Raw genomic sequence first — 25,051 nt, 5'->3', positions numbered from 1 at the left:
ATCTATCAAGTAGAATATATTTGTAAAAAATTGAGTTAATCGGATATTGTTTACTTTTTTATTCACTCACATTTGTATTCATTTTAATACTTTAAATCACAATTGTTATTTAGTTTGTAAATGTAAATGTGAATGAATGAATGGGTAAATGATATCTAATTAATTTAATTTTTTACAAATATTTTTTACTTAATGTATTTTAAAATGTGAACAATTTGAATTATCAAAATAAACTCTGAAATAGACCTATTTAAATGCACAATAGTGACTGCTGCGCGGGTGCACAATAGTCGCCCCAAATCCCCAAGTTTTTGCATCCACAAGTCCTCTCCCACCAAGCAAGTTTTTAAATTTTTTTCTCATTTTTTCCACTAAAAGATAAAAGTTTTGCAAAATAAAAAAAAACACATCCAAACAAAATATCACATCCAACCCCATAATCATTTCACTTTTTCTCTCACAAACATCACATCCAACCACATAAAAACCCAACTATCTTCCTAAACACCAAAATTTTTTTATCTCATAAAAACCTACATCTAATAAAATCTACATAAAAACTCACTTTCCAAACACCGTAAAAAAGACATCCTTGAAGATTGGGCAAATTTGACAATAAATTATTTTAATCAAAAAGTCATTACTAAAAAGCTTTTCTCTATTTTTTTTTTTGTCTTTTCCCAAAAAACTAAAGATGTAATTAAAATACTTAGGTGCGTTTGGTAACGTTTACGTATTCAGTTTATATTTACAAAAATTTTATAAACTGATTTTTGTTTATTTTTAGAAAAACATAACTACAAATGCGTTTGGTAATTGACAAAACGTTTAAAAAAATTTAAAAATATAAAAAAGAGTGAGAAATAGCAAGTGGTGGCAAGTGACGGCGGAAGACGGTGGTGGAAAGTGATGACGGTGGGTGGTGGGTAGCTGCTGGTGGTGGGTGGTGGTGGGTGGTGGTGGTAGTGGTGGGTGGGTGAGTGGGTGACGGTGGCGGGTGGTAGCGAGTGGGTAGTGGCGGGTAGGTAACGGGTGGTGGTAGTGGGTGGGTGGGTGACGATGGCGGGTGGCGGATGGTGGTGGCGGATGGGTGGTGGGTGGTGATGGTGGGTGGGTGGGTGGGTGGGTGACGGTAGCGAGTGATGGGTGATAGCAAGTGGGTGGTGGTGGTGGTGGTGGCAGGGAGTCATGGTGGCAGGTGACGGGTGGTGGCGGGTGGTGGTGGGTGGGTGACGGTGGCGGGTGGTAGGTGGTAGCGCGTGGGTGGTGGTGGCGGTAGTAGTGGGTGGTGGCAGGTGGGTGGCGGGTGACTGGTGGTGGCCGGTGGGTGGTGAGTGGTGGTGGCAAGTAGGTGGCGGGCGGTGGATGGTAGTGGCGGGTGATGGCGGGTGGATGGTGGGTGGTAGTGGTTGTGGCGGTGGCGACGATGGGTGAATGGTGGTGGCGAGTGGGTAGCAGGTGGGTGGTAATGGGTGGGTGGTGGTGACGGGTGGTGGGTGGTGAGTGGTGATGGCAAGTGGTGGTAGGGGGTGGGTGGTGGTGGCAACGGAAGACGGTAGTGGTGGGGAGTGGGTGGTGGTGGCGACGGAAGACAGTGGTGGAAAATTGTGACACGTGATGGCTAGTCTTGGGTGGTAAAAAAAAAAAAATTGAAAACTCAAAATGAAAACACATTTTTTGTGTTTTTATTTTTTGGCCAAATTTATAAATTGCGATCACTAATTTATAAATCAAAAATTTTACCAAATAAATTTTTATTCAAATTTTTAAAATTTTTATAAATATAAATAAAAAACGTAAGTGCAAACGGCACCTTAATTTCCAAAACAACCATGCAAAATCCCACTATCCGTGAAACTATGCGGTCAAGGGACCACCCTGGGATTTGAGTCCATGAATTAAGTTGAACTTTTGTAAAATGAAGTAAAAACCCCTTTTATATGACGGGTAAGAAATAATTAGAATTTGAAATTTCCAAAAAAAAAAAAAAAATCATCGTTCACACCTTTTTGTCAATGGAAATGGTGAACCTGCTTTAGATAACTAACCGGAAATTTCAGATTTGGGAGTGAGAAGTTAGCTTCTGGTCTTCCCAGCAAGAACTATAACAAAATAATGACAGAAATTACAAACTTGGATGCAAGAAATTTAGTAATAAGATCAGCCAATCGGATTGTTTGTATCCTCTGTGGCTGAAGCCAGTACTAGAACGGGTTCAACAACAATGCCTTCCTTTCTTGCTTTCCTGCGCTCACGCTGTAGTCTGAAAGATTCCCTCTTCCTTGCTCTATAACTGTTAGGGTTTTCAGGTTGCACTTCACGTGGATAAACACTTACCTGTTGATTACACATAATTTGTGTTAGTCTGACATCCCTAGTTGTCTGAAGCACAAACTGAAAATTTGTAGAACTTCAAAGTTAAACCTTTTTCCTGTCAGGTCCAAACTTCTCAAATTTGACCAATCCATCGATCAAGGAGAAGATAGTGTGGTCCTTGCCAAGCCCAACATTGTTCCCAGGATGGAACTGCAAATGTCATGGAGAGAGAAGAATATTTAAGGTCATCAAAGAGAGAAGTTAGTGGTTGGTCCAGGGGCAGCGCCATGTGGTGCTCCACATGTATTGTGATTGGTAGAGAGAGTGGAACCTATGATTTTGTATTGAGTGATTGGAGAATATGAGAGGGCATGGGGGTTTGTGACTAACCTTAGGCATGGCCACATGATGCCCAAGGACCAACCAATAATTTTTCCATCAAAGATATTAACTAATGGGCAGTATCATAATTAGTATGTTTCACTGTAAGTGTTTCTAGGGAGGAATTTAGAGTTTATAGAACTCTAGCATCAGCCATTGCATTAACTTTCTCGACAAAGGCCAGGTCGAGTAAGTATGCAGCTTCATTGCAAAACTTAGAATGAAAATTTCTAATTTCAAACACTTTGACAACACTTCTTGGAAAATTCCCAACACAACACTATGGTGAATCTTGACATGGAAACTCGCAATCCCCAAATGTGTCTTGAAAACATTTCATAAAAAAACACATCTTATGCACGACCAACAACATAGAATAAGTGCACAGTAGACAACTTCTAACATGGGAAAAGAACGTAGTTATGAAAAAAAAAAAAAAACAACGCCCAATTAGTACACATTAATGTGTTTGAGAAGGGAAAGATTGAGTACACACCTAATCTTTAGCATAATGCATAAAGTGGTGGCATCAAGACTTGAATCCATAACCTTAAAGTTTTTAGGCCAAGTCTTAACCATTGAACCAATGGTCACCCCTAACTTAGTTATGAAATATTAAGAAAAATGTTGTACACAATCATGCAGTCCTTTATAGTAAAAAAAGACTGCTGCGTTTTACTCATCCGATTATATATGCGAACATTAAGATCAATCCTTTTATCACCAAATGAAAGCCTCTACATCCAGCACACCTCACAAGTTAGTAGAGACTGTTAGCCAAAAGGTTTAGTGAAATGGGTTATGAGATGGTTTTAGATTGGATACAAGACGCAGGGAGCTTGTATATAGAAATGTAAACGATGAGTATCTCCCAAGTCCCCCATAGCTTCTATAATTTATTAGTGATCTTCTGATTCGACAACGAAGAATTTTAAGATTCACAAATGTGGTTTATTATCTGAAAAAGATGTTCAAGCTCTTCTGTATGTTCCTATTATATAGGGTTTATCCAAAATCTTTCCAGTTACACTTTCATCACTAGATCCAGGTTATGGCAAACTTGCATAACAAGTGACTTCCATTATATCAAGATGTACAAACGATAACAACCATCCTAAAATCCAATTGTCCATAGGGAAGCAAGCAATCTCATAATTTTTACCCTTAATTAAAAAAATAAAAGTCTACAATTGGGGCATGATGTCGAATGCTACAGCCTCTGTTCACCAGTAATATCATGAAGCATCAACAGGCAAATCTGGGTAGCTAGGCACCAAGACAATTCAAGCTACCCTATTTTGTTTCCTGCAAGTTTGTTGATGGATTAAAAGCTTCAACCACAACAAAGAAAAGTGTCAAAGCTCACATACAAAGGGAGTAAATTGATGACAACTAACCCACGAAAAAAAAAGGATCTTAAGTACCATGGATTTTAGATTAACTCTCTAGAGTCAAAACTCAACATCTTAACAAGTTGCCTACTCCTTCACTTCCAAACAAAAAGCACCACAAGCCAGTTCTTTTCTATCATTGCCAGCCTTAATCTGACTAATTAAGAGAAACTCCCGGTTCAAGAAAGGTGAATTCCACCAAATTCCAATGCTCCAAAGTGCACAAGCTCCAAGATCATATGCCACTCAACGGTAAAGAAAAAGTAATCAATGGACACCACTGTCATCATCTAAGAAGCATAGATACGGATACGAGATACGGATACGACACGATACGGATACGGCGATATGACAAAACCTAAAAAAATAGGATACCGGTACGGCTAGGATACGTTTGTGAAAAATATATTTTTTAAAATTATTAATAGTGAGTTACACATAAGTTAAAGAACGTTGAGAAACCACAATGTAATTTTATAATGCAAAATGCTAACCTTTAAGAATTTTATATTAATTTAAATTAGTAGGTTGTTTACTTTTTAAATTTTTAATAGGTCTTGCAAATATTTTATTTCAATATCAAGTTTAATATATTTATATTACAATAATAGAACAATTCATAACTTGTCCCTATACTTTTTCCTTTGACACTAGTGAAAAATATTGTATTCAAGTTTACTTGCTTATTTATTTATTGATATTTAATTTTACTATTGTTATATTCTCTTGTTAATTTTTACTTTCTATGTAGCTATAGGAGACATGCATAAAATAATTAGGATACATCAATTTAATAAATTCTATTATTTAACTGACTATACTCTTCTTATCGAAGAACTTAACAACGTATTAGAAAAATATTCTTATATTTATACTTGCAATTATATTATATTATATTACTATGTTAGAAATGTTACAATTCTAATTTCATAAAACAAGTAAACATGACTTGGAGTATCCGATACTTCAAAATTAAGTATCCGATACTCCAAAATTAATGAAAAAATAATTAAGAAGTATCCGATACTTTTAATAAATATCCGATACGTATTCGCGAGTATCCAAGGAGTATCGGTATCCGATACGGATACGATATGGATACGTCACTCTATTTGAACTATCCGTATTTCATAGGTCATCATGCACATAAGCACCAACTATGAGGTTCTATGTTTCTACTTATAGAATGCTACACCTTCACCCATATTCAAATGGGGAAGAAAAATTAGACATAGGGAAAAAGAGAACAATTATTCATGTTTTCTTTATCATTGCAAAAAGGCAGCTATTTTTGGGCCAAATGGATTAATCCTTTTTAGAACAAACTTCTTTATAAGTTTCTGCACTTCCCCCCATTTTCATATAACAGTGAGGCAAAACAGCATTTACTTGACAGAACACATCAGTACTGCAAAACCAATGTGAGATAGCAATTGCAATCATAGTTCTGATTAACAAGGATCACAGGTTTCTCACCACGGGTCGTTGTAGTAGCTATGAGATGTGCAGAGAATATTGCAGCTCATATTGATTGGAGTCTGGACTTAAAGTCAGATTTCTGGCAATGTGAAAGTTATTTCCAGGGTATATAAAAATCAAATTTTACTTGGAAAAGTTCAAATGACTCGAGAAGCATATTACAGGATAGCTATTATTGTTTCATGTGCATGTCAATAGGAATCAAAACATAGCAACTTGATGGATATAAACTTAAATCATCTCTAAAAACATCACTTCTTAAGTATTCTTATCTTTCATGGCATATTTGTTCCACAACATTTTGTCTAAGAGCTCTCCTCTACTAATAGTTCCATACACGGATGGACATTAATAAGAACAAATAATACGAAAAAGAAGAATGAAATTACTAATTCCAAATTCTAAATTTACAATAATTCAATTCTATTAAATGAAGATTCAGGGTAAAGAAGAGCAAAATAGCACCAATCACAACACGAATCAAATACCTTTTGTGCATCTCTGAACCATACTCATATAGCAAAATCAATTGAATTAAAACATATATATGATACCTTGGTTCCCCGCTGCCGAATTATGATAGCGCCTGGCTTGGCAACTTGATCGCCATAAATCTTGACGCCAAGTCTCTTCCCTCTGGAATCTCGACCGTTCTTGGTGCTTCCTGCTCCTTTCTTGTGCGCGGACTCAATCGTCAATGGAAGTTTAAAAGGAAACGATACAGAGACCTTGGGAGACAGATTGATGGAACCAAAGTCTCCTTTGAAGAAAGAAGAAGATGAGCTTGAAGATAAGGAGAGTCCTCTAAAAGCCCCTACTAAATTCAAACTCATACTAGTTGTTGCCGCCGCCATTATTCTACCAACCAAACCAATGTAGGGTTAGCGTTCTGCGAATGAGGTAGGAGATAGAATAGAATTGAACCTTATCTATTGGATGGAGTGGAGTTCGTGGAAGAAGTATGTATGTACTCACCAAAATTATTTGTGCAACGCTTCACTTTGTACGCACCAAAAGTATGTATGATTGAAAATCGGTGCATAAAAATTGGGGATAATCCAGTGTACACAGAAAAATAAATAAATAAATAAATAATAAAAAAAATATTAAAATTTTTATAAATTTAATTAGTAATTATTAATTATTAACATTAATAAAATATTTTTCTAATCTGTAATTACTTTCATAAGTTTACGCCCTTAAAAATTTTGATGGGATATATTATTATTTTTTTTTTTTTGGATAAGATTTAAGGAAAAAATTATGGGAGAAGTACCAATAAATCCCTGAATCTCATTTGTAAACTGCATAATCCTAACTTTTTTTTTATTGGACCCAAAAGTCCCATCATAAGTGAATTTACACAAAAGGATGGGCTAACAACATACGTTTGAACAAAGTGATGGGTGAATGTGGGATTTCGTGGTAAGATGAAATTACACATTTGCACCAAGCTCACTGTAGACTTTTATCGTTTCCCTCCTTTGCGAACGAATCCCATGCTATCAGGAATGGAAAGATTGTATTTTGTAATGTTCAATTGATGGGTTATGCATAAGGAGTTGTAATCATATGATGTTGATGAGAGATTGACGCTAGCAGTAGGCGTCCAACGCAGTCACGTTTCGAGAGTGAAACCCTACATTGTACAGACGAGGAATTGCAGTGGACACTAGCATACCTGGAAGTCGAATGATTGAACCAATTTTGTAGTAGATGACAACAAGGTGGACAGGTTAGTGATGTTTAGTTCGTATGTATTTGATATTGGAAATCTCAATGTTAGGGTTTGTTATGTTGAGGTTATAGGTTTGTCAAGATTGGGTTAGATTGCAAGGGGTTTTTGCGATGTGTGTGTGATATGAGTTTCGTGTTGGATATCCACATTGTTAGAAAAATGTTAATTGGGTGATGGGGTTGCTGGTTTGTTGTTGTCGATCAGTATGCAATCTTGTGTTGATATGTGGAGTGTGCGTTGATGTGATGTTATGTGATTATGGGTCCCAAATTTCTTGTTGTATTCAACGGGTTTCTGGTTTTTGACAGTGGTTGTGTAATGTTACTGGATGGAAGTCCAATAGTCGAAATGTACGTTGAATTTTGTAGTGTAAAAATGGGTATTGAAAAATCTAAAATCTCGGAAATATTGGTTTGTGATTATGTATCAATTTTAACCAGTAAACACTATGGCGCTGTTTGGGAAGATCAATTTGAGGCTATAATAGCCTCAAATTGAAAAGTAGCCAAAAAGCCCACTGTTCACCTATTTTTATTATAAAAAAAAAGAAAAGAAAAGCTAAAGGACAAGGTAGCAGCCTACGGACAGCCTACGGATAGCTATCCCACAGCTGTTAAATTACAATTTTGCCCCTTTAGTTAATTTTGAAAAATAAAAAGTTAGGGACAAATTTGTCATTTTAACTTTAAACATCATTTCAACACATTTTCCAATACAACAATTCAAATAAAAATTCATCTCATCTTCCCAAACACAAAAACTAAAATAGCCTACTAAAATAGCCAAAAAGCCTAAAAAATAGCCACTTCCCAAACGAGGCCTATAAGAAATCGCGTTTTTGGCGATCATTTTTGGCGACTAAACCAATGTTAGTCGCCGAAAGTACATTTTTTGGTAGCTAAAATTTAAATTTGTCGGCGTTGGTTCAAGATATCGCTACTAAAATATTTTAGTCAATAAATATTACTTATTGGCGACTAAATTTGAATTTAGTTGGTAAAAAGCCCACTTTTAGCGACTAAAATTTTAATTGGTTGCTGTTAGTCCAAATTTTATGCCCAAAAAAATAAATTAATCAACAATATTGGTTTTTTCTAGACTAAGATTAAAATTAGTCGCCAAGTAATACTTTTGGTGACTAATGTTTTCGTTGCTGTTTAGTAGCCTTTTGGCTACAAAAAAAATTCGTTGGTAGATTTGTTTCTTTGCCGACAAAAACAGATATTAGTCGCTAAATGTTCAATTTTTAACCCGTCAATCCTTTATTTCTGCGCGCCCCTCTCTCTGTTATACAACATCACACTTTGTAACACACACACACCGTCCTTCACCAAACCTCACAAAAACCATCCCCCTCACCGTAGCTTTGACATTACGACGGCCACTGCCCTCTGCACAAATCACCATTGTCACAACTCACTACCGTTATAGCCGTACATCGCAAGTTCTCTCTCTCTCTTTCGCACTCTCACTTTCGCTCACGGTTTGTCCGTGCGTCTCTCTTTTTATCACTTGAGCTCTCTTATACAGTCTCTCTGTCTCTCTTTTCCTCTGTCTCTCTCTCTTATATACTATATTTCCCCATTTTCTAACATTATTGGTTTAGGGTTTATTCAAATTTGAATGTATGTGCCTTTAATTTATTAAAAATTTGAAAGATGATGTTTAATATATGTGTGTGCATATAAAATGCTTTGTACACGTATTGCAGGCGTCTCTTTCTCTCTCTCTCTCTAGCTCTCTCACAAACAGTCTCTCTCTATCTCTGTCTCTATTTGTCTCTTTCTCTCTCCCTATCTCTCCTGCTTTGTTTCCCCATTTTCTTACATTGTTGCTTTAGGGTTTATTCAAAATTTAGTGTTTGGGGCTGTAATTTATGATAAATTTCAAACATGAATGTGTGTGTATGTATATGCAAGTGAATGTATGTGTATATATAATGTAGATTGTGGAATGCGTATATATATATATATATATATATATAATGCTGTGTAAATATATATATGCAAATGCTTATGGGTGAATTTTATTTTTATCCTACAGATGTTTATGGGTGAATTTTATGGGTGGATATATGCAGATGTTTATAGTAATTTCCTATAGATATGGGTGAATTTTATTTTTATCCTTATATTTTGTAGAACCAGTGAGACAAAATGATTATGAAGAATCTGTCCTTTCTTTTTTTCAATTTTCTCAGCAACCAAACTGATTATATATAATGTTTTGTCTACATATGTAAGTGATTCAATCACTACGCCTATTGTCACTCAACAGCAGCTGGATCATTCAACCTACACTACATAAGGTATCGAGTTTGTGTCCTGTAATTTTTTATGACGTGAGTATTATTGTGTTGTAATAATATTTATTAAAACATGAAGGGGGAAAAAAAAAAACCCTTCAGTCATTTCACAGAATATAAGTGAAGTAGAGGAATACATAAGGTTGATTAGGAGACTTAGTTAACCTCAGATTTATGTGTGTTATACATAGAGAAACCTGATTTTATTCACAACGTACCATTGTTTTTTTAATAGAATCCACTAGGTTTTTGAGTCCCCTCTCTTGCATTTGAATGCTCTAACTTTGCTTGCTGGTTGCCATCCAGCTTAAGCCCAAAGTGGATATGAGGAAAAATAAAAATAAAAATATACTTGTTCTTTATTTATTTATTTATTTTTTTCCATCTAAAAAAGAAGAACACATATATATATAATAACATGTTTTTGTTTTGTGAACAAATTTTTCTTCTTCTTTTGTTTACCCTAAACATGAAAAAGTGTTGCACTAGATGATGATGAATGCAGCAGAAATAATATGTTGACAGCATTGAAAATAATAAGATGTTTGATTCCAAGATATTATTTAGGGTTAAATATGTTGTCAATTCCCAAAGTATGCATTTTGTTTCATTTTTGATATTTCAATATATCAATTTGATTTTCAAATTTTGATTTTTATTTATTTTTAGCTGTAAAACACTTTTTGATGAATTTCTAAATCAACACTTTGAAACTAATTGTGGTTGAACATTGCGCGAAATCAAACCCTTTTTGTGCTTCACTAGGGAAGCTAGTTTGATGAGATATATTTGTAGAAGCATAAATTATAAAATCGAAAACAACAAAAGGAGCACCATCCATTTAAGCGTACATGTACATTTCCAAAACTAATTAAGTTTTCCAAATGGCAACCTGAGTATTCAAGAATTACTTCCCAATGTAGAAAGTTTAGAAATAGGAAGTTGATTCGTGATATACAGGAAGTAAAAATTAAATATAATTATAAAAAATAAAATATTAAAAAAGAAGAGAGTTCCCATAAGGAAGTGATGGATGATAAAATTGATATGCCGTCTTAAAACAAATCTGAGATGCATGAAATAATATGGAAACTAGCTAAAATATTCGATGTAAACCACGAAAAGGTAAACTGATCAAATGGCCACAAGCTTAGCTTCCTCAAGAATAATCGACAATTATTGCAATCGCCAAATATACTTCTCAATAAGCTCCCATGTTCACTAGATTACCATAGCTCGTCTCTTATCAGTTCGTGTATCTAATTTTCACATTTATGCCATAAAGAAAAATTGTGTTAGCCCAATATGGAATGTATTTCGAAAATATTTTCCATCCCTCTTATCATTTTCTTCATTGTTAGTATTGGGCCAAGTATAAGTATATATAGTTTATCCTTTGTTGGTTTCTAGTTTGGGAAATTATTGCCCTTATTTGTGGTTTGGTTATAAATCTCTGTCTATCAAGTTTCATTATGCATTAGAGATTACAATGAGTAATCTTACAATATTATAATAATCTTAGAATCTCAAAATAATCTTCTATATATACAAGGATTTAAAAGTAATAAGCCAAGTCAACAATGACCTTTTTAGTAATGAGTATATGTTTGGTTATTTACATTGAAGACATCATAAATAAATGAAGATATTTGGTCTCCACATTGCTCATGTCTTGTATCATTCTTTTCATAAATTTTGTGTGTTTTTTTTTTGATAAATTTTGTTTGTATTTTCTTTATATTCCTACTCCACCCAAATTGTCATATTTTATGGCCATCCTCAAAAGTCCTACTTAGTCTTTCATTAGCTTGAGTTATGACATAAATTTTTCGCTTATCACAATGTGGATTCTTTGGTGGTCCTTCTGTCGTGGTACATATATGTCGACGTACATCTATGACCTTTTGTCATGGTCTATAGAAAACTTTTGTTGTGGTACATATATCATCTTTTGTCGTGGTACATATATCATCTTTTGTCGTTGTATAGATTACGATGGTAATTTGTACCATGCCAAATGGTAATTTTGCTTGGTAGTAAATGTATTTTTTGTATACGAAGGGCTTTGATTTTTGTATGATTTATTTTGTATGAAATTATTATTTTAGTTTGGACAATAGTTGGTTTGTATGGACTTTGACATTTAAAGTTATTTATTTTTTTGTATATGGATGTAAATTGTGAAATGATTGATCAAATGTATCATTTTGTTTATATACGTAGTACAGGTTGCATGGAATATAGATAGGTTGTGGAGAAATTATAATTTTGCGATAAAACATAATATTATATTTTTGGCGACTAAACAATTAGTAGTTAAAAAGAAATTGGGAAAAGACATTTGGTGACTAAAAGTTTTGTAACAAAAAAAAAATAAAAAAAGACATTTGGCGACTAAAAGTTTAGTAGCCAAAAGAAAATCAAACATTTGGTGACTAAAATATTTCGTAGCTAAAAACAAAAGCTAAAGAATAAAAACACCTTTGTCGACTAAAATTTTAGTCGCCAAAAATTTGGGACTTTAGGTGACCAAATATTTAGTAGCCAAAACAAGAACTCTTTGCCGACTAAAAATTTAGTAGCAAAAAATATGAGATTTTAGGCAACTAAATATTTAGTAGCCAAAACAAGAACTCTTTGCTGACTAAAATTTTAGTAGCCAAAAATTTGAAACTTTAGGCGACCAAATGTTTAGTAGCCAAAACAAGAATTCTTTGCCGACTAAAATTTTAGTAGCTAAAAATGTGGCACTTTAGGTGACTAAAAGTTTGGTCGCCGAAAATGTAAAAGTTAATTTAATGTCCAACCTTTTGGCGACTAAAATTTTAATCGGAAATTGTATACATTTGGCGACTCAAATTATTTTAGTCGCTAATTACCTTTACTGATAATTCTTTGACGACTACTTTTGCGACCAAATAATTTAGTCGCTGAAACCCTTCGGCGACTAAAAATTAACTTTAGGCGACTAAAAATTTAGTCACCAAAAGTGAAAATTCTTGTAGTAAAATAACAATCACAATCAAACAATTAAAGACAAATTAACACAATGATTTAACGTGAAAAAACCACAATTGGAGCGCCTCCAATTGTGATTAAAAAAAACCCACGAGCAAAAGCCACAAAACAATCCACTAAGAAGACAAAAGGAATTACATAAGTGTACTCTCAATTATCTAGCGAATCTACGCCCGAATTGAACCGACCCCTATATGCCTCTTCCACCACGGTCTTCACCTCGGAATCGTCTTGCCCAACGTTGAATCCACAACGCCGATGTCGAATCCACGATGATGAGCCACTCCAGAATCCACCAAAGCTGCAGGCCCAAATTCCACGGAATCCACTGAAGAACAAATCTCTCTTTTATGAATAAAATAAAATAAACAAACCTTTTGATATAATCCACTCAATTCATGATATAAACTCTCACAGATATCAAAGGAAACAAGCAAAGAACCTCCATATGAAAACCCTAATACTCAAGAAAAAGATCTGGAAGCCGTACCCTAAAATCTGAATAAATCGCAGCTTTTATAGCAAACAGATCTGTGTTCTCCACTCGAGCACAAGAATGGCCGCTAGAATAGACTGATTAAAATGCGTGTTTCAAAATAAGGATCTATGCTTGAGCGGAAAAAAACAACTCCCAGTGCTTTTGTAGGCGAGTGAAACTTCTGAAAAGTCGCGATCTCCGCTCGAGCGTAGGAATGGTCGCTTGAGTAGAAAAATAGCTCGATCCCCGACATAGTCAACGAAGTGGCAAACATGATAGGATTAAGATCGCAAACTCCTCTACATAGGCACAATTCGAATTAGATTCACATCTAAAAACTCATATCCTCATTGAAATAAAAGATCGAATTAAATTACAACTGAAAGAAGTTTTGTCAAATGGGATTTCCAAGAACAAAAACCTAACAGGTATAATGTTTTATATGTGTAGGTGGCTTTACAGAGCATAGTGGCCCTTGTTTGTTGTGTGGGTATTGTAAATGTTGACATGGCGTAGTTTTTTTTGAAGTACACCAGCATTAACGTGCTAGTTAATTGTGGTAGTGTCCAACGTATAAATGTTATTGTAGGCTAATCAGGTAGGTGTGCATGTAGTATTTTGTAGGTTAAATGATGTATGAAGCCTTGGCTGGACGTGACGTTTTGTTTTTTGTGTGAACATTGAGCAAAGGTGTGGTGCGCGGTAAAAGGTTACCCCCGTCAGTTTGTGTATGTATTATTAGTTTTGATTTGGAAATTGTGGCATGTTTGTATAGGTGTTTGATTTGAGAATGCAGCACGGTATTACTTTGTATTTTGTAGGCAAAAAAAATTGGTTGGTTGTCGTGGTATTTAGCCTATGTGACATTCAATGTTAGTGTGAACATGCTATTTTGCAGGTCAGAAATAAACATTTTGAAGGTTGTGTAATTGGACCTTATATAAGCATGTCGGGTTTATTTTTTAGCCAATATTGTAACGGCTCCAAAATACGTGTCACAATTATCTTTATTTAATTATGCGATAATATGAATTAATTTGAGAATATCTGTTTGAATTGGGAAAATATCTGTTGGGGCTATGACTTCAGAATTGAAATTGACGACCTTAATGGGTTCAGAAAACGAAATTAGGTACATGGATATACTATTGGGAATTTTTTGAGCCATTTGGGAAGTTTAATTAAAAATTGATTCCGTCTGATTCGTTAAGTTATGTTTGATTGGCCTAAATAGATTTACATGGCATGTTATACATATTTGAGCTTATCTTTATCATTTGAGATCAAATATCTGTGAGAGAGAGAGAGAGAGAGAGAGAGAGAGAGAGAGATCCTTCTAGAGAAAGGGAGAAAGAGTTCAAGAGAATAAAGAAAAAAAGAAGAAAAGAAGAGGAAGATAATCAAGATCTCAATAAACCAACCCTCTGAGGTAAGAATCTTCCTAAAATGTCCTGAAGGAGGGTTGATACACTCATGATCTCATGGTAGTTAAGTTGAATTGAGAGGAAATTATGTCTAATTTAGAGTATCGTATTATATTTTAACCTAGAAATCATATATACATGGCAAGAATTGAGAAAATTGGTTCATATGTATGACATGCACGGCATAATTTTATGAAATTCATGTTTATAAATCATGTTTTCTTGCATGATTTTCATATTTGGGGAGGAAACTCAATAGATTTGAGAAATGGAACTCTTATATGCATGTTTATGCTTTTTACCAACTTAATTCAAGTTTATGAGCTTTTACATGGACATTTGGATTTTGTTTTGAAGTCATGATTTTTTATTTAAAGTTAGAAATGGGAAATTCAAGTTGTTTTCAAGAGTTTTGAGCCTTGAAATGTATGAATTTGAAGTTGGTTTTGTAAAGATTAAGTTTCAAACTTAGAGCAAAATTTCGGATTGAAAATGTACCTAGACCGCTCGAGTGGCCTAGGCCACTGCTTGAGCGGCCAACCTTGGTTCGGCCAAAATTCAATTCTAAAGTCCCACCGCACGAGTGGCTAGGTCACCACACGTGCGGCCCAACAGAGCAGATTTTCCAATTTTGTTTTCTTTCCATTTTCTGACTTCCGGGCCTTCATTTACGTGATTTTCACATGTCATTTACATCCATTAGCATCTCATGAGCATGAAAGAAAGTAAAAGAAGAATAAAAATAATTGAACGGTCAAGTAACGGATAACTAAATAAGGTTCAACTGTATGACTCGAATGTGTTTTGAGAAATTGTGCTATGAATGTTTGTGTTTGTAAGTCAAGACTTGAAGACCGTGCAACCGGTTTTGGAAGCCCACTGTGAGTAACATTTCTGTAAAGATATGTTGATATGAATTATGTTTTAACTGTTATCGATAAGCTATGGTTTCTGACATGTTATTTTGATACGTGAATGAATGTCCTAATTGCAAATCTATTATGGCATCCATAGATAGTCCCAAGTCATGGGGGACGGCATGTAAATGCGAGTCCATGACATATATGTGATATGAGATCTCGTTAGCCACTTCATTGTGGTGATATGTGTTTAATCGGTATCCGGAACTAATTACTTTAGTCGAAAGATAATATGTGATATGTTCTGTGGGATGTACCATTATGTTATGTTTTGATATGAGATTGATATAAATGATTGCGTCATGATTTGCTTTACGGATATGATTTGGAATTCGTTCATTAACCCCTTTACGTTAATGTTATTCATTGAGCTTTAGATCACTGTTTTTATATATCTATGTATAGGTGAGTGTTCCGGAGGGCAAGTCTAGAAGAGGTCTTTAGCTGAGCCACTGCTCTGAAGCCTACCAAGTCATTTTGAGTGCCTAGGCTTGGAAGGCCGTCGTCAAGCTTTTGATTATGACATACTCTTTTGACCCGTGCATATGTTTTGTATAAGATATTATGTTACCATTATGTATTGTAATTGGGTAAATTAACGTTTTTGCATGTACGTATTTATTCATATAGATGCAAAGCTCATTGGACTATTGGTGTTTTTGTCTATAGCTTCTGCAAGCCCCGATTATTTTTGTTTGTACAGGAAGGGCTTTGGTAATCCAAGAATTAGTACCTGGTTATGATGCCAAACTTTTAAGAGCGGGTTTGGGTTGTGATATAATGGTATCAGAGCACGAGTTAATTTTGCCACACACGTATCCATATGAGTTATAAGGTATCCTAGAAAATAAATAGGGTATGGCATAGGCATGTGTGTGTGTATGTGCTTTATATGAAATGAAATGAACTTGAATACTATGCACATATTGGGAATGACATGAAATGAACACATGTGAACTAAGGAATATATCTGAACTGAACTGACATGAACGAAACACCGTGAAAACTGTACGGGATTATTTGCCTATGCTTGTAGTGTTCTACCTAGAAAATAGAAAGAACAAGAACTGTAGTGGAAGGGAAACTGAAATGAATCTGAATTCTTTGATGCCGAACTATTGTTATATTCCATATCCTTGTATATAGAATGTGAAACGTGGTTGTCTATGATTATATCTGCTATAGGTATATAGACCAATGGAGAACGCAAACGCAAGAAATCTAGATGAGTCAGAATCTTTTAATGCCAGAATAGATTGGTTAGAAAGAATAGTGGAGGTTTTAACTGAATTGGTGAGACAACAACAAGAGTAAAGGTAACAACAACAGGGACAACCATTCCCGCCTCCTCCTCTGCTACCTATTCAAATGGAACTGATCAATAATGATGACATCATTGCTCTTACATAGAAATACAAGAAAATGAAGCCACTAGAATTTATGGGGGTATTGAACAACTAAAAGCTGAGGCTTGGCTACTTTAAATTGAAAAGATATTTGAAGTGTTTCCGTGTATTGACTTACATAAAGTTTTGTTGGCGACATTTACTTTGAAAGAAGAAGCTAGGAGGTGGTAGATGCTCGTTCGAGACGAGAATAGAGACTTGACATGGGATCGGTTCAAAGAAATGTTCTATGAAAAATACATCCCACAATGCATCCTAGATAGGAAGGTATCGGAATTTGAACAACTAAAACATGGTGACATGACTGTGGCAGAATATGAAGCAAAATTTACTGAATTAGCCCGCTATGCACCTCATGTGGTTGACATTGACTATAAGAAGGCAAGAAAATTTGAGGGTGGCTTGGATGTCGAAGAGCTTGACCAGGTAAATGTTTTGAAATTAGTAAAGTATGTGGACGTACTTGATAGAGACTTAATGTCTGAAACAAATATTGCTGCCTTGAAAATGTCTATGTCAACAGCAATAACGGAAGGGGAAAGTAAGAAACAAAAGAAACATAAAGTTGAAAAGACCAGCGATTCAGTGACCTCTGTGAATGAAAAAATGAGAACTTTTGGCACCACAAGTTGGGAAAGCAATGGGACCAATGGCATACTCACTTGTGGAGTATGTGGGAAACAACATTGGGGTGTTTGTCGCCGCCTATCTGGAGCCTGTTTTCGATGTGGACAGAAAGGACACCTGGCTAAGTCTTATTGTAAACACCTCATTTTTTACCATCCTTAAGACTTGGGCACCATTAGTTGCACATCTAATGATGAATGTATATGCTTGTCAAGTGCTCGAAAGTCCTCAGCGAAATGCCACAGCTCTGAGCCTCAGAACCCTACAAACCTTGTGCCTTGTCTTTGCACCAAAGCCTCAGCCTTTCAAACCTAAAAAACTTGGGACCTGCAGGCCTATTTTTGTGGGCTACCGGCCACCTCTTCTGTCTGCCAGCCACCCTTGTGCCTTGCCGGCCAAGAGTGTAGCCTGCCGGCCACAAGTGTGTTTTGTAGATATTTTCTACCAGCTGTGCCAGCTGTTTGCACAGATGCTTGCATCCACTTACACGTGTATAGATGGATGTTTTTGAGGGAGTGGCCTATTTTTATATAAATATAAGACCTCCTCTCCCATTTTTGAGGGTTAGAAAAATTAGAGCAAAATTAATTTTCTCTCTACAATTCTCTCTCTCTCTCTTGAAATTCCTTGAACTTTAGCCTATACATTCTTAACCAAATCTTCTTATCTTTTAGCTGAGGTACTTTTGAGCCTAACTTGAGCTCTTGAGGGTGTGTTTGAGTTGAATTATTGCTTAAAATTGGTCTTCTTTTCAAGAGGTATGAGGCTTTACTTGTCTCTTTGCTTTAGTTGCTTCTTTTCTTACTGTTTTTCCATTGTTTTTGGGCTGTATAAACTCTGTATTTTTGGGTTAGCATTTACCTTTGTGTTTCCCATCTTTATACTATCTCTTTTTGAGCTTTTAAACACTAATTTTCAGAGTTATTTCAGTGGCTAAAAACATGTTATGAAGTCCAAAATTGGAGGGGTTAGCCTCCCTTCCTTGTGTCTTGTTTACTAACTTACATAGCTCTCCATATTTTAGCTTATTGTTCTAGCTATTTTTGTCTTAATTCCAGTATATTTTAGGACTTATTTAGCACTGTTTTAGGACTCTTTTTAGTTCATTGTTGTATTTGAGCTTTGTATTGCATGCTTGTAGTGCAATTGTCCTTATAGGTTTGGTGGTTTAGGCCTTAGCCACCATCCTATTGGAATTGATAGCATTTATTTTATACTTTTCATACTTGTGATCACTCTTAATCACTTCAGTAACCTCCCACTTTTCTTGACTTTTGCTTTGCATTGGGAGTTGTTTCAAACCTATTGTTCTTTTAAGCTTGAGATTGAAGTTGTCATGCTTAATGGTTTAATCTCTTTTAAGGGTTCATTATCAACGGCATGACATCTCTCTCATGCCTTAAGCCAAATCTTGGTTTGACACTTCTCTCCTTTAGAGGAATTAAACTCACTTTTGGACTTAATTGATTAAAGAATTGAAAGGTAACTAAAATTGAGTAATAAAACTTGGATTAAAATGATGTAAGATAATAATTTGGTTTGGGTTCAATCGGACGTTAATCGAACCCTTGAGTCTTGAGTCGTTTCATACTCATTAGTGATGAAAACGGCTTAAGATTCATTGCCAACTACTTCCCTTGATCATTCATGATAGGGAGGTGGTTTTAAGAGTCTTGTTTTGTTGCATTTATTGAACTTTTACTCTCTTGGTTCATAGGCCATCATGCAATGAAATTTCATCCATTGATGGTTTGTGAACCAAGTTTACTACTCCTTTGATCTGTTCACATGATAAGGAGGGGTGAGTTGTGTAAACAACCCTTGAAAATACCCTGTTCCTGCTCTGTTTGCTCTCTGCTGTAGCAGGAAAATCCAATCATCAGTGGTCGGCAGGCCACCTCTGCAAAACCAGGCAGTGTGCTTTTTCAGGCAAACCAGAGCTGATTTGAGGTGAAAAACAGTGGAAGTGTTTTACTGTGCAATAGAGGCATTTGGTAGCAGAAACAATGGCTTTTTCGAGTGAAAAGTCCGCACACGCATGAGCACTCTTCGTTTCCCAAGGTGAAGTAATTAGAATAACTAGTTTCTTATTTAACTAGTTGATTTGAATTAATTAGTTCGTTTTTATTTGTAATTAATTAATTGGTTAGTTCATTATTTAGTTTTAATTTGTTGCAATTATTCATTTGGGTTTGTAATAGTTAGTTAATTAGCTTAGCTAGTAAGTTTATTCAAATCCTCCTGTGTGAGGACACAATGTTGTAACAATGTGTATGTCTTCCAACCTCACGTCTTTCTCCCTTTTATTTAACTGCTTATGATGGTTAGATTAGAGCATCATATTTTGTTTAGCATAACTCATGTTTGCATCCACTTGTATTGCATCCATCGAGGCTCGGTTCATCATTCTAACTTGCATTGTTAGCTAAACATTTTTTGAATACATACTCAGACTGCATGCTATCAAATTGATTCATACGTTATGTTAAGAAGCCAAGCCTATTTAGATTGTATATCGCATGCCTTGCATTAGTCATATTGTATAAGTTAGGATCATGTATTTTTTTTTCTAACTCTTTCATCTTTTTTTTGGTTTGGAGTACTAGGTGAGCTTTTATTTGCTTTAGCATAATTACATGAGTATGATTGTTGCCATGTCAAAGCATGTTCACCATAAGGCTAAGTGCTTACATGATAAATTGTTTGAATGCCTGTGAATGAAGGCGAATTGCTTGAATTGGGATAATTTGAGTAATGTTCATTTAAGCCCACTTTTCCAAGTGGTACATTTACAAACTCTTTTAAAAAACAAACATGAGATCAAAGTGTTCCAATTCTTGCAAATTAGTCTATACTTGTGTGTGTGCGCATCACATAGTAATGCTAGCCTAATAAACTAGAAGAAGAGCATATAATGTAGATGAGAATCACATCATGATTAGTAGAAGTCGATCTTTGATTGGGCGAGCGAGAGTGCTCAATTCATGACATTTCCCTCTCGTACCTAAGTTCCTTTGGTGATGACGAACTAATGGCCTTTGGTACGAGTCTTGGGTTTCCTAAATTTTCTAAAAATATTTAGGTGGCGACTCTAAAATCTGGCAAAGCAGTCCATTTTTGACATTTTATTCAAAACATCAATTTTTCAAAAAGAATTACCGAATTTGGACTTTTTTTTGTGTTTTCACTATTTCACATTGCACTTGTGAAATCAGATTCAGAACCACAAGTAGAGTTTGAACTGTAGGGCTTTTTCGTCTTCCGAAAGGGGGCACGAAAAGTCGAGCTACACTTGCTCACATGCCCATCCGATCAACAATAGGCCGAATGCTAGTATGGCAGTTTCCACTCCGGTATCAAGAACAAAGGCAACTTTTACTCCCAAGGGAAACAAGCTCAAGCAAGGAAGGGTTTACACCTTGGTTTCAGAAAAGACCCAGAATACAGAGACACCTGAAGCAGGTATGACTTTCATTATGTGCAAAGTGTTTATATAGAAATTAGTGTGAAACTTTTTGGCTTGATATAGATGGTACACATGTTGACTGTACTCATTGACTTGTTGGAATTATGAACCCATGCTTCTACTTTGATTCCTATTGATATGTGGACTATTATGTGACAGATGACATTGGACTTGTTTATTTTGAACATAATGACACTACAACAAAAGTAACTTATGATGACGAAAAATAGTGAAGAATATAAATTTCGTCACTAAATAAGAATAACCCGTGACAAATTATAAAAAATTGTCACATATAATTAAAAAAAAAAAATAAGTGATGAAATTTATTTTTGTCAATAAATACTTATTTTTAGGTAAGAAAAAATTAAGTTTCGTCACCAAAAATTTTCCCGCTAATTTTTTTTGGTGGCGCCAAAATTTTGGGACTTTTAGTGAAAAAACAATTTGTCATCAATTATAAAATTATTAGTGAGGAATATGTTTTTGTCACCAATAATTTTATATATATTTTTTTTTTGAGAAATTTAATTTTAAATATTTAAGATCATTTAGTGAGAAATATATTTTTATCACTAATAATTTTTAATATTTTAAGATCTTTTAGTGAGGAAATTATTTTGTCGCTAATTTTGAAAGAAAAATTTTGACATTGGGTGGCAATGAAAAAAAAAGACTACTAACTTTACCCCTTTTTCGTCGATTAGCAAGGTACAAAAGCATCTGAACCGTTGATAATACTCCCCACCACAATCTCTTCGACATTTTTTTAATAAATAAAAAAATACAAAATCTTAGTGGAGATAAATCAGTAACAGAGAGGAGAGAGAGAGAGAGAGAGAGAGTCATAGCTGTTGTTTGCAATGAAGAACAAGAATCAGAGTGAGCAAGGCTTCAATTGTGAAAAAATGTCGGGCGTGACGAACCAAGAAGAAGACAACAAACCCTCCGATCAATTTGCTCACATCAATCTAAAGTCAAGGGTCAGGTTCCCCTCTCTCTCTCTCTCTCTCTCTCTATTATATGATAATTGTTCGATCTTTGATTACTCTCAGTTTTGTTTTGTTGTTGTATGTATCTGGGTTTATGATATATTTCTTATTGACTCATGACTCATTCTGTATTTGGGCAAATGGCATGTGAGACATTTGGTCATTTATTTGGTAGAAAATTGGGGCTATAGCATTTTCCTTGTGATATAGTGCTAAATGTGAATATTTTATATGATTTGGATTGATTGTATGTATTTGTTATTGAACATAAATGCTTTTGATATTTGTGATATAATGGTTTATGATTGATGAAATAGTATTTTGTATGTTGAATGATGTTTAAACAATAATTTAAGTGATTTTTCATATTAAATTATTGTTACTGAATGAGTGGAATGAAGGGAAGGGTCAACCCCTGCTCTATCCTCCATAAAGTAATAAACTACTTTGTTGTTAGATAAAGAAACACTGTTAATAATTTCTTAAAACTTATCTATTTATTAATACTGCTTTGCCACACTCTCATAAAAAAATATAATTTAACCTAATCTTGTGAAAACCAAACCAGAAACAATGAAGGGATTTGTATGTTAAAAAGTTTAATGAATGTGTCAACGAATCATTTGTAATAGGATAGAACATCTCAGATAATCAACATGATTAATCTATTTTGACCACACACTAACAAGTTCCCATGGCTGTATCTTTCTTTATCTTGCCAAACCTCAATCAATACAAAGAGAGAGAAACCTAGTAGATCCAGAGAAGGCATGATACAAATTTCTAGATAGGGCAAATCAATACAAAAGTTTACCATAAAAATTTCACAAAATGACATCAAAAAACACGGAGAAGGGAAAAGCAAAACGAAAAAGGCATTTAACCAATAGCTGGTTGACTGATCACTAATCATCTATGCTGTCAAAACAGTTTGACTTCATTCATGTGAAGATGTTTCATGCTCTTGTTTTCAAATTTTCATACAAGGGTCAATTAGACAATGATTTATAATTTGTGTGATACTAAGAAAGCTCTTACTGGTACTGTAAACACCATCAAACTCTTTTTCTTTCTTTCTTTCTTTCTTTCTTTCTTTAAACACCATGCACAAGTTTTTTAATGGAGTGCCTAAAGGTATGTGTTCTTTACAAGTTTTAAGTGGCATTGCTGGGTAAAAAAAATTTGTTTAATGGGCTAGTAGGTATAATTCGTTGCCATTGCGCAAAGTTATAATTTGAAGTTTATTATCTTTTCATTAAGAGAATTATGCTGCAATCATTAAGAAAATTTTGATAAGTTATGTGGCCATAGGCCTTTTCAATAATTGATCAATGAATATAGTGTTTGTGGTATTTTAGAGAGTATTGGATGGGTTTCCTTTGTTTCTTTCACTTTCTGAGTTCTTTTCAATGTTCTTGGCATGCATCAACTTTGCAAAGGGTAGGGGTCCAATGAAGTTCTTCCATTGTTGTTTCAAATATTACCCATAATGAAGTGTGTATTTACTTCTTTTTTAAGATGTTCAATGTTTGTAATTCTGATGAAAATTGATGAGTGTAGATGTTCAATAAGCAAGAGAAATTAGCAACAAGATTTTTCCAAAACAAGCTTTAGTCATTATTTTGGGAGTGAGGGATGAGAGTAAAACTGATAAGCACAAAAATAAAAATAAAAAAATAAAAAAAAAGGAGGAGGAGGAGGGGGGGAATAGTCGACTATTTTTTTTTTTTCATTATCACTAATATCTCCAAAATTGGTGATAAAATAATTTTCTCACCAAAAATCACAAAAATATTAAAATCCTTGTTTTTTTGTTTAGTCTTGTCTCATTACCTTAAACCTTTGTGTCTACAACATGAAGAGTGGCAAGAATCAACCTTCTTTTTTTAAATCAGCAATAATCAAACTATTTTTACAGCGTAGATAATTAGTGATTAGTCAACCAGCTATTGGTTAAATGCCTTTTTCGTTTTGCTTTTCCCTTCTCCGTGTTTTTTGATGTCATTTTGTGAAATTTTTATGGTAAACTTTTGTATTGATTTGCCCTATCTAGAAATTTGTATCATGCCTTCTCTGGATCTACTAGGTTTCTCTCTCTTTGTATTGATTGAGGTTTGGCAAGATAAAGAAAGATACAGATATGGGAACTTGTTAGTGTGTGGTCAAAATAGATTAATCATGTTGATTATCTGAGATGTTCTATCCTATTACAAATGATTCGTTGACACATTCATTAAACTTTTTAACATACAAATCCCTTCATTGTTTCTGGTTTGGTTTTCACAAGATTAGGTTAAATTATATTTTTTTATGAGAGTGTGGCAAAGCAATATTAATAAATAGATAAGTTCTAAGAAATTATTAACAGTGTTTCGTTATCTAACAACAAAGTAGTTTATTACTTTATGGAGGATAAAGCAGGGGTCCCTTCATTCCACTCATTCAGTAACAATAATTTAATATGAAAAATCACTAAAATCATTGTTTAAACATCATTCAACATACAAAATACTATTTCATCAATCATAAACCATTATATCACAAATATCAAAAGCATTTATGTTCAATAACAAATACAGACAATCAATCCAAATCATATAAAATATTCGCATTTAGCACTATATCACAAGGAAAATGCTATAGCCCCAATTTTCTGGACATGTACTTCATTTCTCTAAAAGTAAGACTGGTTAAAGCCCTTTTATGCTGGACATGTACTTCATTTCTCTCTAGTCCCCTCTTGTTATGATGTCCAGCAATGGGTCAAGTAACCATCTCAATGTCCTTCCATTTTTGGGAAGATAGGCTAGTTATTTCAAATAGTAGTCAGAGCTCCATTAACATGATTACATAAATAGAGAACATAGCATGAGTTAAGCTGAAATCAAAACTATCATACTGCTCCTGCCTCTTGTATATTGGACTCTTTAAGACTATAATTCACTATGACAAAATCCAATCTAACAAAGCACATATTGATCTAACTATTCAATTTAATCAATTTCTTGTCTGATTGACGGTTAGATCTCTTATTACCCAACTCAATACCATTAAGTAATCTCGCCACGCCTTTATTATCAAACTTAACGTCCCTTAATTGTTCATCGTAT

The 25,051-nt window shown here is 34.5% G+C and overlaps 1 protein-coding gene across 1 annotated transcript; it reads right to left on the bottom strand.

Moving 5' to 3' along the window:
* Nucleotides 1-2,006: 2,006 nt before the first annotated feature.
* Nucleotides 2,007-6,630, bottom strand: RPL27 (ribosomal protein large subunit 27). The gene is made up of 3 exons (XM_028207958.2): nucleotides 6,122-6,630; nucleotides 2,425-2,526; nucleotides 2,007-2,337 (listed from the first exon to the last, which is right to left on the bottom strand). Exons 1-3 carry the CDS (start codon nucleotides 6,419-6,421, stop codon nucleotides 2,161-2,163), a joined length of 579 nt encoding a protein of 192 aa, XP_028063759.2. The 5' UTR covers nucleotides 6,422-6,630; the 3' UTR covers nucleotides 2,007-2,160.
* Nucleotides 6,631-25,051: the final 18,421 nt, after the last annotated feature.

This window comes from Camellia sinensis, chromosome 1, assembly GCF_055761805.1.
Source record: "Camellia sinensis isolate YWXY chromosome 1, ASM5576180v1, whole genome shotgun sequence".
In the NCBI taxonomy this organism is placed as follows: Eukaryota; Viridiplantae; Streptophyta; class Magnoliopsida; order Ericales; family Theaceae; genus Camellia; species Camellia sinensis.
Note: the sequence above shows the minus strand (reverse complement) of the source record. Positions and strands in the feature narration are given on the sequence as shown.